The 15,041-nt window shown below is 41.1% G+C and overlaps 1 protein-coding gene across 2 annotated transcripts in view; it reads right to left on the reverse strand.

The window, feature by feature from the left end:
* Window positions 1-9,136, reverse strand: part of SNX6 (sorting nexin 6) — a 29,780-nt gene extending 20,644 nt beyond the window's left edge. The window contains exons 1-4 of one of the 2 annotated variants that reach the window (XM_058838852.1): window positions 9,076-9,136; window positions 8,868-8,915; window positions 3,276-3,380; window positions 1,423-1,533 (exon numbers count right to left, since the gene is read on the reverse strand). In XM_058838852.1, the coding sequence (XP_058694835.1) occupies window positions 1,423-1,533; window positions 3,276-3,380; window positions 8,868-8,915; window positions 9,076-9,081 (270 nt within the window). In that variant the 5' untranslated portion in view covers window positions 9,082-9,136. Of the gene's footprint in view, window positions 1-1,422; window positions 1,534-3,275; window positions 3,381-8,867; window positions 8,919-9,075 lie in introns of both variants that reach the window. The other variant, XM_058838844.1, reaches the window with a different exon arrangement.
* Between the last annotated feature and the right edge of the window lie 5,905 nt (window positions 9,137-15,041).

Raw genomic sequence — 15,041 nt, forward strand, 5'->3', positions numbered from 1 at the left:
ATAAAGTCCTTCATTCATGAGTTATACGTGCTGCATTACTATACCAATTTCAGTCAAGTGTCCTTGAAGATTACTAAAGTATTAACTAATGGCTTCAGTTTAATTACAGCAGAAACCAAATAATACTTCATTTCCCATGACAATGGCTTAAAACTTGAAATAATTATTTTTTAATTAGTTTTGGTTTAGCTTATTTGGTAAGGATTATTTCTTGTTTAAAGACAAAAAAAAAGAATTCCACAACTGTTTTCACACCATCCATGTCTAACTCCCCAAAACTTTAAACCAAGAAAACCATTCCCTATTGTTTGCAGGCACAAGCTGTTTCTTGCAGCACTGTTGACATTAAAGACATATGTGTTGAAATAACAAAGCCCCTGGTCAACAAGGCTCTAGGTTAATTTTATAATACAGTACATTAACACTGAAAGAGAAAACACCAGAGTCAAACTAAATCTGAATTGGTGCCAGGAAAGGAACACAGAACTAACTATGCTTAAATTTTAGTTTACTGATATTGGCCCATTACATTAGCACATTACAAAAAAAATAAAATCCAGCACCTTGACAGTAAATCATCTGAAACTAGTCATTACCACACTGAAGGTCTAGTCACTTCAAATAGCTGGTTTGACTAAGAAAAGACTAGGTCAAGAATGGTATGACCATCACAGATTATACTCATTATAATGTTCCCACTAATCAATTAGAAATATCTGTTTACCTTCTGAATCAGCAAACATCCCCCAAACACAAAACAAATACCTAACTTTCATATCAAGATGACAAATATTCCTATTTGCAATTAACATATGAAGTGCAGCACCATTTTCAATATGCAGTATCATACGGTGCCTGTTTTGAGATCTCTGTTCCTGGAAGACCTGAAATTAACTTCAAACTGTAAGTTATTATATATCTTGAGGTTCCTTGTAGTTCTACATGGCATTTAAATTATTTTTTCCTTCCTCTTATTTATGGAAAGAATGATTCTGATCTTTATAACGAGAACTCGAAAAGTCTAATTACTTTACTCTGCCATTCCAGCTAAAACAAAGGCAACATGAAACTTGTAACCAAGCTAAACATTAGCTTGCAAAAACAATACCACCAAGTTATACACTTCAACTCTCTCCCACACTTTTAACACAGTGGCATAAAAATATATTTAAAGACAAATTAAACTACTCATTTCTTAGGAGTAAAGGGCAAGAAAGTATGACAGTTACTGTAGCTTTCTTCCAAGATTGCTTCAACCATTAATTTTGTGTAATTGCATAAAATTAAATATTAGAGAAGCTGATCTCATTTTATAAGGAATGAACACCTGCAGTTTCCACTGCATTTAAAAGCAGTCTCAAGTAGTTTTGATTCAGCCCACAGAAAACAGCACATATAAACCAAAAGAATACCATTACTTACAATATAGCCAGCATAGTCCTCATTCTCAACAAAAGAATCATGAAGCCAAATAAATTCTTCATGTTGCCGGACAACAGAAAATTCATTTTGTTTGAAATTTGGTAAGGAACTCTGAAAGAGTAAAAGGAGGTAGAATTATGGGGGAAGGAGGTAGGAAGGAAGAAAAGCTCAACAAGAAACCACAAAGTTTTTCATTACTACATGAGAAAAAACCTTGAGGGAACAACAAAAATGTCCCCAAAAGTTCCTACCACAGTAATTACTCTCATCTTAATTAGCAATCAATTGGCATGGGTTGCCATGAGAGGTTGTGGAGTGTCTGCTCTCATAGACATGTCTAATATCTTTATCAATTTAATCCTCATGTTCTGTTTAGTATCTTTATTGATGATCTGCATTAAGGGACCAAGTGCCCCTTAGTCAGTTTGTAGATGACACCAATTTGGTTGGAGGTGCTGATCTGCCTGAGGACAGGAAGGATCTGCAGAGGGACCGGGACCAGTTGGATCTGAGGGCTGAGGCCAATTGTAGGAGGTTCAACAAGGTGAGGAGCCTGGTCTGTCCTTGGGTCACAACCCCAGACAGTGCTACAGGCTGGGGGAGCAGCTAGAAAGCTGCCCCATGGAAAAGAAACCGGTCAACAGTGGCTGGACATGAGCCAGTTGTGCCCAGGTGACCAAGAAGGCCAGTGGCATCCTGACTTGTATTAGAAATAACATGGCCAGCAGGACCAGGGAAGTGACTGTTCCTCTGTACTGGACACTGGTGAAGCTGCGCCTCAAGTCTTGTGCCCATCTCTGGGCCCCTCATGACAGGAAAGACACTGAGGTGCTGGAACACATCCACAGAAGGGCAACAGAGCTGGTGATGGCTCTGGAGCACAAATCTGATGAAGAGTGGCTGAGGGAGCTGGAGGTGTTTAGTCTGAAGAAAAATCAGGAGTTGATTATCACTCTCTACAAGTATCTGACACCAGGCTATAGCCAGATGCGAGTTGGTCTCCTCTCTCAAGTAACAGGTGACAGGACAAGAGGAAATGGCCTTTAGTTGCACCAGGGGAGGTTTAGATTGGATATTAAAAAATAATTCTTCACCAAAAGAGTTGTCAAGTTCTAGAAGAGGCTATCCAGGGAAATGGTTGAGCAAACATCCCTGAAGGTATTTAAAATACCTGTAAGAAGTGGTACTTAGGGTCATGGTTTAATGGACTCAGCAGTGCTGGATTAATGGTTGGACTCAATCTTAGAGGTCTTTTTCAACATAAGTGATTCCATGGTTCTGTAATTGAAACCCAAATGGATAAATCCTGAGCAATGTACTCTTGTCCACTCTAATTTAATGATGAGAGTAAGGGAGGAGCTCAGATTAATGATGTCCAGATATTTTATTCAACTTTAATTATTCTGTCACTCTACAATCAATAACCATTCAAACATAAAAAAAAGTCATAAACAGCAGTAATTAAAAATGATCCCTAAATGTAATACAATTACAAAATATGTTTTTAGAATCTGAAATTATAGTAAGATCTAATCAAATTTAAAAACCTATACTGAAGTATATTAATGTATATTAAAGATTCTACCTGCAATTAGGCTAATTTAATAGGCATGGGAATGGCATGACAACACATCAATACAAAAAGAAATGAACATAACTTTCTTCTAAACAGTTTTTTAACTCTTAGTCATCTTTTTTTTATGCACTGCAGCTGCACAGTCTTGTAAACATGAGATAATTCTACTTTCTCATTTCCTTTGGATTGTGTTACACTTTGCTTCAACAATCAGTTTAAGCAAACTCACTTTCATATATAATTAAGAACTGTTGCATGTACAAACCCAGATTTTTACCTTTGTATGGACTGTGAATTTCACTTTATCCCTCTCACTGAGTGCATCTGAGATATCCACTTGCAGAGCAGCATCAGTCTGGAGATCTACATTTATTGCTCTAAGCTAAAGAAAGAAAAATATATTTAGCTTAAAATTAAAAAAAAAAAAAAGGTAAACTGTGTTTCCATTAATCTTCCTTTGAAATGAACCCTGATCCTGCAATGCTGAAGACAGATCACAAAACCCTCCAACATTAAAGGATTATTTCCAGCAGAAAAAGAAATTCCAGTACTCCTTACCAGCAGCCATACAAATAATAATCTCCTTTACAGTACTCCTTGTTAGTGCACTATTTTCATTTCTGTAGATTGTTAACTTGCTAGTAATGGAGATGCTCAAGACAAAGTACATTTACAGATAGCAACAAGTATGGCAGGTTTTTCTCTTTATTGTCCCCATTCCTCTGAAATGACATGCTGCTCTAAGTAAATATACTTGTAAAGGTAATTATAAAGATATTAACCGTTGGAAAGGTACTTTTAAGGAGAAAAGCGGTTCTATATTTCAAAGAAGCAAGAGCAGTTATAGACCTGATTTACTTGCACTGTCTTACACGAGTCTTCTGTTCAACATATCTCATCACATAATGAAAATGCTTAAAAAGAATATCCTGAACTTCACAGAGCTAAGTCTTCTTGGAAATATTTTCCTGAAAACCCCAAAGCAAAAAACTCAAACCCAAGACTTTGATGTCTTCAAAATGAGCATGAGAAACAGCAAAAGTGCAAGGAATACACGGTTTTTTTCTACAAGACATGAAACCTGAACTCTTTCACAAAACAATTCCAGTCACACTGAAAAAAAAAAAAAAAAAAAATTTGGCAGTAACCAGACTCAAGGCTTCAGTACTTGGTGCAACCTCATCTAGAGCCCAACTGGAAATTCAAGTCCCCTCACCCTTGCACCCTTGTTCTAGAGGAATTTGTCCCATGACAATTTCATCATCATGACCAACAGACATTTGGAATGTTTTTACAAGCACTAAGGCTAACCCTGAAATCTTTTCCAATCACATTGTGAAAAATATTTCAACATCATGCTCACAAGGCATACTTTTCATTGAGACATGGTGTTTTCTTTGATGCTGCATTTTTTCTACAAATATCCCATTCTACAGTATAAAAAATGCTTTATCATACAAAGATTTGGACTTTTTCGCCATAATTTTTTTCAGGATTGCATTTTTAAGTCAATACTTAAGTACAAAAATGCTTTAAGTATCCATAATACATAGTACAGAAGTTACACATGAGCAGATTTGAAGGTAATGCTGTGAGGCACTGGAAAAGCTTTAGGACAGAAGCATCAACCGTCACATCTCGTTTTCCATAAATTACCTTTATCTTAAATCACAGTGGTCAGATCCTGCTCTAGTATTGCTGTGAACCTGGATGCACGGGCAATTCTTGCCTACGTAGCAGCAACCAGACTCATGGATCTTAGAATCAGTGTATTAAAGTAAACCAGAATCATGTAGTCTAGCATATTCTGCTAAGGTAAGCAAAATGTAACAGTTCAATAGCTCTTACACAAGTAGTAATAACTTTTCCTTACAGTGAAGTTGGAAATCATTAAAACAACTGCAATTCAGACATTGCTTTTTGTTTTGTTTTCCCAAGGTTTAGAGGGTCACTGCCTCACACAAAGGCGTGTTATCACGGAATGGTTCCTTGCAGATCACTTCTCAGAGGCAGAATCTCCTAGCTCCTACTGAGTTTCCAATGTGCTTACCATCTAATTTAGGAAAGAAAAATATAATGACATACCAATGTCTCCCTTATGTCATGACACCACATTTTTCAGCGTGTAAAAAGGTTTTTGTGGTTACACTGTCTGGGGTACTGTTTATTTTTCTCCGGTCCCCCCAGAATACATTAACAGACTGAGTAATCTCAGCAAATAATCTGGATTATCTAAATGGTATTTTTGTAGTCTTTCACATGTCACAAATATCTCTACCAAAATACTTTTGCATCTCCTTTTATTTCTTTTAAACGTAGTACTATACAAAATTCTAAAATTCAGTATAACAGCTGATCAAGTTTGTCATTAGAGCATATCCAGTGCAGTGCAGCCTGGTCATATGCACCATTCCCAACTTCAGACACAAAAGTCCTATCTGTGTTGAGAAAATTAAGAACTAAATATGACAACTTCACCCATGACATACAACTGTAAAGGACTATTTGTTTGATTTATACTGAGTTAAGTCTGTAACAGTTTTGAAGAGTTTAATCATATGTTAAATTATGCCATGTAGCCTGACTGCCAACAGGGAATGTTTTCATCTGCAATGGTAATGAAGCATTTATGAAAGGTGTCAAAGACAATCAGAAAGTTGAAGGACTTTAAATGTATTCATGTGACAAAGCGGTTCACATTGCATTACTGGAAACTGAATTCACAAACAACATCATCACACCACAAACTTAAACAAACTCTGCATCACTACTTCCAAAATAAAACTGCTACCAATGGATGGTTTTCTAGTCACAAAGAAAGTAGAAAATAAAAACATTGGAGTCTGATAAAGATGAAAACTGAAATGAAAGTACCTTAAAGTATGGAAAAAATAGAGATAGGACAGTCCCTTTTTATCTTGCCCCCCTCCAAGTCTAATACGTACAACATCGCATAACAATTTTATGCTTAAATATGTAATCTACATCCATGCTGAACAACTTGCAAAACAAAACCTACTTTAATTACTTTACAGTTTCCTATGCTATACCAAGAAAGTCTCTTTCTGTTCAAAGGGTCTAGAAAACACCAGAAGCCAAAACCCAGGCCAAGCCATGTTACAGTACTAAATGAGAATACAATGCAAGGAGAGGATTTAACATCTAAACTTAAGGATCAATTATACTTCAAATGATAATGGAAGGAATCTGGTACAGACAAAGGAAACAACCAAGTGTTACATTCCTAGGTAATGTCATCCATTAACAGTAACTTCCCTGCTCTAAGCTCTTTCAAAAATGTTAGAGTAAAAGGACCCTTTCTTCAGCTAGTTCTTTACAGGCAGATAAATACCCAGAGCAAGGCAACAAAGAATACCTTTACAACAAAAGCTTTCTAAGTGCACACAGTATTATTCGAAGTTTCACAGCATTAAGTTTCCAGACCTGCTCCAAAGGATAGCTCATTTCCACTGAATGAGTGTTAGCTTGTCAGCTAAAGTTTATATAGATATAAAATACACAAGGCGGTACTAATGGAGCAATACTACACCACTTTTGAAAGCACGTATTATGTTAGAGAGAGCACAGAAATCCCAAGAGCACCCAAGTTACACCAAACAAACTCAATCCTATGCCATTTCCTACATGAAATTCAGAAAAGCAATTCCCACAAGTTCATTTTATGCAGACCATTTATAATAAGTTCCTTTGACAGACCACCCACTGCTATTTCCTCAAAGATGATTCTCAGTGCTGTTTTACAGTTCTCCAGAAAAGGCTCCATATGGTGTAACACCATTGTTTGAGAATTACTCTTCTGTGTGGCATCAGCATAAATTCCAGCCTTCTTTCATCCCATCACCCCAAGGTTAAACTTAACTCAACTGTAGCCAACAAACATGTTCCTGCAGCATTAGAAGTACAGTCATCACAGCAATATCTAAATTCAACAGAGGCAAGAGTATTGATTTTCAAAACCAAAAGCTCGATTACTCCAAACAGAAGTTGCCATCCATGCTTTCAAATAAAGGCTTGACCTACTCATTATTTAACTACAGAGAAAGGCAACAAATCAGAACTAGGGAATCACTTTTTGAAAATATGTTTATTTTTACTACTTCAATTTATATAAAAAAAAAAAAGTAGTACAGTTTTGAAGATTAAAGCCCAGCAAATCCATTCATGAACAGACTGCCATATTGCTTTTGATTAATTTCCCATATCACAAACAAAATCATGCAGATGACAACCTGTGTTCCAATCCCAGGCATTTCCACAGGAAAAAATTAAACCCTCACAGTGATCAGTGATTGAAAATAAGAAACCCTAAAAATATTAGAGAAAGGAGAAGGCCACTGTTCTAGTTTAATTCTTCCATACTGGATGAAGATGCAGGAGAAAAAAAAAAAAAACGACTGGATTTGGCCAACTGAGATGTTAAGTCAGTACAGTACAAACAAAAGTACGTTTGTACAGTACAAACATACAAACGAGACTTCTAAGAGATTTCTTAAGGTTTTCAAATTACATTGTGAACTCTTAACGACCTGTAGTCTTAGAGGGAAAACTAATAACCAGACAAACAAACAAGTTTCACAGGAGGTCAGATCTGCATTATTATGCTCTACCTGCACCTTCAGATTAAGGCAACTTAACTGTGTGCATCAAAGGCTGTTCCTAAGTTCCAGGGACAACCTATGTAAATAAAATTCCGCAGTTAGTAAGCTCTTCAGTCCTTGTTCTGAAGACACTCAAAGGACAACAATTACAACCTCCTCTCTCTTTTATCCGACATTCTTAGTGAAGTAGCTGTATAGCTGTATAGCTAAAGACGAAAGCTTTACAGTGGCCAGAATTGGCCTGATAGAATATTAGAACGACTTTTTAAATTACTGGCCATAAACTGGAACATAAAATGCACTGAATTGAACATCTGACTATGGTGTGCATGATAAAACATTATACCAACACAGTGTTCCTCAGATTTTTGTATTTTTAGTAATATACTATATATTATGTATATACAGTCACTTCAATAACCACCAAGTCAAGGGAACCTAAGCAACCCTGAAGCTGCTCTCCTACCTTGCTCACAGTTGGTCTTTCTCAAGATACCAAGTGACAGGGGCAATCAGTCTGACTAAATTCTAGTAGGTTAGCTAATTTGTTGCTTAAGTGAGGCAGGCAAGTTAAAGAAAGATGGATACAGCAGTCAGAAAAGAAACTAAGGCCAGAACCACGAAGGCAGAGAAAAAGGTCTTCTCAGTAAGAAACGTAATCGTGGCATCCTGTCCCAACAACAGAACTTCTTTTCAATAGTTTATTATGCAGTTTATTATGTGTCTGCAATGTAAATGTCCCATTGTTATTTATGGGAGAGCCCCCCGGGCCTGAAGGGAGAAGCGAGGACAGGACTGCATCACCCGAGCCCTAGACCGCGGCTGGCCATGGCACGGGGTGATCCCCAGGGCTGGTCAGCCTGGGCAGGACCGGCCCCGCCAGGCGCGTGCAGCGGGAGGGGGCCGCAGGGAGAGAACATCCATCTCCGGCCACAGCCCCCTGCCAAGCTATTCCAGCAACAGCATGAAAGAACTGTCCTTCCAAAACTTGGGTGACAGAATAATGAAGAGCACACGCAACACAGACGCCGATATCAGCGGGAGGCTGTGCCAGGAGCAGATCCTGGCGGGCGGACGGACGGACAGCCAGCCAGCCCGGACGCTCGCCACCCATCATCCCGCCTCCCTCCGACACCCACGCGGCGGGCTCGGGCCAGCAGCGCCCGGAGGCCCCCGAAGAGGGGCTGACCCCGTTTCCCCCACGCCCAGCCCCAGGCGCCGGGGTCCCGACGCCTCCCCGCGGCACTTACACCTCGGTCCTCCTCCGAGAGGAAATCTGGGCCGTCGTCCAAGCCTTCCTGCTTGGGGGCGAGGCGGCGGCGCGGGCAGGGGGCACGGAGGGGCACGGCCGGCGGCAGGGAGGTTGAGGGGAGACAAAGCGCACAGGTTAGCGAGTGCCCGGCCGCGCCGCCCGCCCTGCCCCGCCCCGGCCCGGCTCCGCGGCCGCCCCGGACCCACCATCATGGCTGCTCGCGGCGCTCTGCGCCCGCCGGAGCCGCGGCCGGGCGGGGCTGCGGTGCGTGGGGCGGGCCGGGGCGGGGCGGCGGCGGCGAGCGGAGCCTCTCGCGAGGGAGCGGCCGCCGAGGGGAGGGAGGTGGAGGGATGGGAGGGCGCCGGGCGGCGCTTCGGCGGCGGCTGCGGGCGAGGCGGGGGAGAGGGGCTGGCCCCGGGCAGGGCGGTGGTTGCCTGTGTCGCAGCTGCGCCGTGCGGCCGTGCGCTGTTACGGTCTGCCGTACCGGCGTGTGGGTGTTGAGGGTGCTGGGCCTGCCCCGTGTGCGGGGCGGCCGCTTTGCTCGGTGGAAGGAGGTGAAAGCAGCCGGGCCTTCGGAGGGTGCGCCGCGGGCAGCGCCGAGCCCCGCAGCGCCGAGCCCCGCAGCGCCGAGCCCCGCAGCGCCGGGCCCCGCAGCGCCGGGCCCCGCAGAGCCGAGCCCCGCAGCGCCGAGCCCCGCAGAGCCGGGCCCCGCAGCGCCGGGCCCCGCAGAGCCGGGCCCCGCAGCGCCGTCCGCACGGCAGTGCCTCTGCGCTGCTCTGCGCTGCTCCCCGGCGTGCTCGCGGGAGACGGCCTTCGTACGTTTGTGCGAGCCGGGGTGTGAAACCGTGCAACGACAGCGCGAGAAATGAAGAGGCTTCGATTCGTTGGAAAGTTACGTGATTTACGATTGACAGCTGCCTATTTCACACTAAGGAGTGGAGCTTTTAAATGCCCCTTCGTCTAATGACAGGGGAAAGGTCAGCATTCGCACACTAAAGCGCGTGTAAGCGTGGATGGAGTCTATGCCTGAGACTGCATTTTTGTCTTTTGAAACAGAACGGCCAAGAAACAGCCTCAGGGTGGGGCTTCACGATCAGCATACTCCCTCCCATCTCGGTGTTGCCGAGGGATGCGGGCAGGTGGGGACATAAGCACTCCTGTGGGCCTGCACTGACATACAGGAGGGCACCAGCCCACCCGCAAATTAAGACTAACAAATTCGTGGTTTCCACCCTAGCTGGCTCCCTAGCCAAGTCCATAGTTAGTTACAAGCACTAGTGGGACAGGAGCACTGCTTGCCACAGCAGCACCGTGTATTTAGGTGGAATAAGGCCATCAGGAAACTGCACCTTGAGACATCGTGTTGATGTAGCCTCAAGATAAGTGAAGATAATGCTTTCTGAACTCTGCACTGCTTAGAAGGGTGCTTTAGGACTCAGAAAAGGAAATAATCTCTTAAAAATTGTTCTTAGTATGGAGAAAGGTATTTGAGTATGCATTTTGTAAGTAATTTTAAAAGCTGTTCTTTAAACAATCTTCACATATGCAGCTTGTTTCTGTTTTGATACAGACATGTGCAACATCATCCAAAATATTGACTTATTACTGTGGTCAAGAGAAATAAAAATATTTTATAAAGTATGGAGAAAGAGTATGTGACCCCTGGTGAAGCACCAACTTTGTCATTCTGAAGAGGTAAACAAAGTCACACAAGAAACTGATTTCTGGGGGTTCACCTGCATTAGTATCCTGTTCTGTGGATGGTCTGGGTTCAGTATTGTATACCATTCCACTCAGCAAACATCTATTTTTATGGAAAAAAAAAAAACTGAGACAGATTGAGTTGGTTTTTTTAATATATATTATTTGCTGCTGATATATTTTATCAGAACCAAAGAATCCAGGTCAAAAGGTTGAGGAAGTGCTTCACGAGGAATAATAACATATGTTTTTTCTTATAGGGGAGAGCTAAGTAGATCAGCTGGCTAGTATGAATCTCACAGGAAGACCATCTCAGTTTTGACTGTAAAAAAATGAAGTTATATAGCTTTCCAGTGTGGCTCTGGGAGCAGTCTGGTCAAGTTTTGGATGGCACAGAGGCTCATAAGGGACCTGGTCTAGTGAAAAGTGTCCCTGTCCACAGCAGAAGCATTCAAACTAGGTGATCTTTAAGATCCCATCCAGCCCAGCCCATTCTATGATTCTGTGATATTCCAAAACAGCAGCAGTGTTATGTTGATGCCAAAGTTGATACCAAAAGAATTAATCTTTCATCCTGCCCTGATCAACTTATCCCAGATCCATCTCTTGCCCTACTTTTCTCCCCATGCTCCTCCCCTCTAGCAGAGCAGTGCATGCTGCCTGCTGTTTCTGCTTCAGCAGCTGAGACAGATCATATCTGCCATGGGGACACCCTGGCTAGGAGGTGGGAGAAGAGTATTACCTCTTCTCAGTGCTCTTCTGTCAAGACTCAACTCAATAAACCTGCTCTGCAGCTCTAGGAGCAGTTTCCTTTGACAGCTGAGCTCACCCTACCTAACAAATTTCCATCTTGGCTGTTTGCACACTCTTTTCTATGTCTACATAACAATAATAAGTCAATGAACTAAATATAACCCAGGAAGAATGAAATTACCAGTTGTAACTGAGACAATCTGACAGTCCTTTGGTATGACTGCATTCCTACACACCTGCACACACCTGGCTGTCTACACCAACTCTGGTCTTCAAGCAGGCCCTTACTCCTGTCAACCTATCTCACCAGCAGGAAAATTACATGGGATAAAGGAGGGGGAAGCTCTTTTAACACTGAGTTTCACTGACTCTGATAAACTGTAGGGATGGCCCAAAGGAGAATGCAGTTCAAAGCCAAAAGAAAGGAAAGTCTTGGGGCTTTCGAATGACATCTAGAGAACTTAGTCCCTTTACTAGCAGCATCATTCTTTTGCTCCAGGACACACATTGACTCAGCTACTCATTTTTGGTCTCATTTTCCCTTCCTTTTTTCCTCATTTTTTTTCTATTCAGGTGCCATGTTTTCTCAGTCTCATTATCAGCTGCTAAGCCCGTGAGGCAAGGGTCAGCATTATCTGGAGTTTACAGAGCTGTAAATACAAAGAGGAACCTTTGTTCCGTGGATTCCGATGATCCCGTGCCAGTTAGGGGAATGCTGCGGAAACCCGTAAGTCTCCAGATATTTAAAACACTACCACCTGCAAACACCCATAATGTCAGTAGATGGTGCTATATACATATTTTTCGGAATTCTTTTCGGCCGAGGTTTACCCAACCAGTAACATTTCCTTTGTGTTTGAGCATGTTATCCCTGGGAAATCAGAAGCCATACAATTTAAGAAATATCCGGCTTTTATCAGAGAATCACTGGGGAGACCTTAAGTCTTCCCACTCCATGGCATCATGTCATGTAGTACTATCTGCACTGGATGACTCATCATGGAGTGATTCAATGAATGCAAGCATTTGATACAGGCAGGAACTGTAGTTCTGGTATTTCATTAGCTGATATGTATTTCTTTTCAAGTGTGAGAAACCATTCTTCGTGCACTTTTTTCTTTTTGAGAAGTTTCTCGACTTCCCTTTCTAAAGCTAATTACTCAAAGTTTCCTTCAAACTACCTCATGTACTTCACATGCTCATGTGAAGCTCAAATACAGCATTTTGCTGTCAAACTGTGGTCATAAGGATGAGTTTTCCTGTATCTCAGTAACAGATTGATTTCTCCTTTTTTTTTTTTTTTTTTTTTTTGTCTTTGAGATGAAAATACTTTATTCCCTTACATACTTCATTTAACTTTTCTCTACTGATGCTAACTGAAACTGTATTAAGGAACCATATCATTAAAGCTTTATGGCAGGGCAATTTTCTTTTTTGTGACAGAGCAAATAATTACATTTTGTAAAAGATTAATCAATATTTACCTTTTATTGCTGTGGAAAACTAGGGTTTTAAGTGTAGTGTTCTCAGAAGGTTAAGGCTGAACAAGAAAAAGGCTTCAAAACCTTATTATAAAACCTGTCTCAAAAGGTCAGTTAGCAATAGAGGGTTTTTACCTGTTATGGAGATAGATCATTTTACAGCAAAAAATTGCTACCAAACTAATCATATTTCCTTAGAACCACAAAGAAGATGTGATATATAGGACGAAAAGGACAGGGAAAATTGTATATTATACAGAAGAAAGAGAAACATAGCTTAGTACGGCTCAGTAACTTCTAGATACCCAGAGGAATAGTAATTTCCATAAGAAAAGAAAAAAATTTCTGTTTCTCAGTGTGGAATAGTCTTCCGTGAATTCCAAAGAATAATGGGGACATATGCAAATAATAAGGATGTGTAGGTTTCTATTCAGACTCCAGGGACCCTGAAAAAGCTCGCTCCGAAGTCTTAAAAATCCTGGCCTCCTTGTGCAAGATGTGGACTATATGTATGCAGGTATATTGTAGTGCAATTTATCACACTTCTTCCCTAGGAAAGAATCAAATTCTTTCTTTTTAAAATGCATTTACATGGTATTATAGACACTGTCTTTGTCTGCTATGAATGACTTAATGTCCATATAAAGCTACACTGATGCAGAAAGTTGAACCTATCTAAAGCCTCATTTTTCACCAGTGCCATGAACTAACACCAAGAAGCTGTAAGGGGAAGAATATATTGTGCAGTACACACTGTTAAAATTCACTTATTCTGAGCTCTGACCATATTGACAGTTTTTTTCTTCTTTGGATTGCATGCTGTTATTAACTTAATCATCATATTTCTGTAACAGATTGTAGGTGATCACTGATCTGCACAAGTTCTTCATTACAAATGGATGCAAAAGGAGCCTACATCTCTCATAGCTCCTATAGGATTTTCTAGGAATGAGCCTATAAAGAAGTTCTCCCCTCCCTGGTTCACGGAGATGCATAGAAACATTTAGAAAACAAGTCACAGACTGATCAGCATTTCAGCTGTCTACTCTGGATTTAAAGCAATTGAACTCATCTCTTTTCCTAAACTGCAGTCTCTTCTTTATAAACCAGTTGAAACATGGAGTACTTCAGAGAACAATCTGAGAGACTCCTTTTTGATCATTCTTCCCAATTCTTAATGTCTTTTTTTAAGAGAAAGCCAAAATTTCCTGCCTCACCTTTGCTCCAGACTAAGGGTTTTACTTGTACCAAGTACAACATAAAATTCTTTAATTCTTTACTGTAACAAAATTTATTATTACAACAGAAAAATAAAAACCTTTTCAATGACATGACAGCTGAAAACAGGGAGATTGTTTTCCCATGTTGATTATCAGATTTTTAATTTTAGAGCTGCCTGGTTTAATCCATGTGCTGTGAAGGGCAATAAAAATGCTTTGGGAAATCAGCCTCACAGTAGTCTTAACCCTCAGTCAGTAACTGCATTGGTAAGAGTGTTATGGGAGACTTCTCCAAAGCAGTGTTATTACTCTTTTTGTGTCAGATGTTGAGGTGAGTTTAAGGTAAAAATGCCAGAAGTCCATTTACAGTAGTGCTTGTCACAGCTAGGAAATAGTAAAATAGAAAAAAACCCCTCAGTATAAATAAGGCCTTGTTGATGAAAGTGCGACCAAGAAGGACAAAAAGCAGATTTGCTAAGACTGACCTCATACACACCATTCCTCAAAGGCCACCTCTGCCCCAGCAGGGCAGCACCAGGCAGGGAAGACAAAGCAGCTCTTGTCATGTCTTGTCACTGGTACAATAGTGGGTATCAGGAAGGGCTGCACAGTGCTGCTTATTTTGTCAGAACAGACTGAATGACACTTTCTGGCTAACTCAGTATATATCAGCATTGTTCGGGACTACTAATGTTTTGCTCCCTGTTATCATATTTCCTTTTATCCTAATACTTTTTGTTTTCCTCTTAGATTATTTCCCCCTCTTTTTTAATATTTAACATTTTTCCTTCCTAATATCTTATTCTCCTTCCAATCTGTCTCTTCCTTTCTCTTAGTTGGATCACCCCATTCTATACCCCAATTTCTTTTGGTCTTGACTGGGAGCAGTAGTCTGTTCTCTCTAGTTTATTGCAAAATTACTACTTTCCCCTCACTCCCAAACCTTTAGATCCTCTGTGTAATCAGCTGATTCCATTTTTGTCTCTTCTTAATCTCTGCATTAGATTCAGTCTTCTG

Source organism: Poecile atricapillus, chromosome 1 (genome assembly GCF_030490865.1).
Source record: "Poecile atricapillus isolate bPoeAtr1 chromosome 1, bPoeAtr1.hap1, whole genome shotgun sequence".
NCBI lineage: Eukaryota > Metazoa > Chordata > Aves > Passeriformes > Paridae > Poecile > Poecile atricapillus.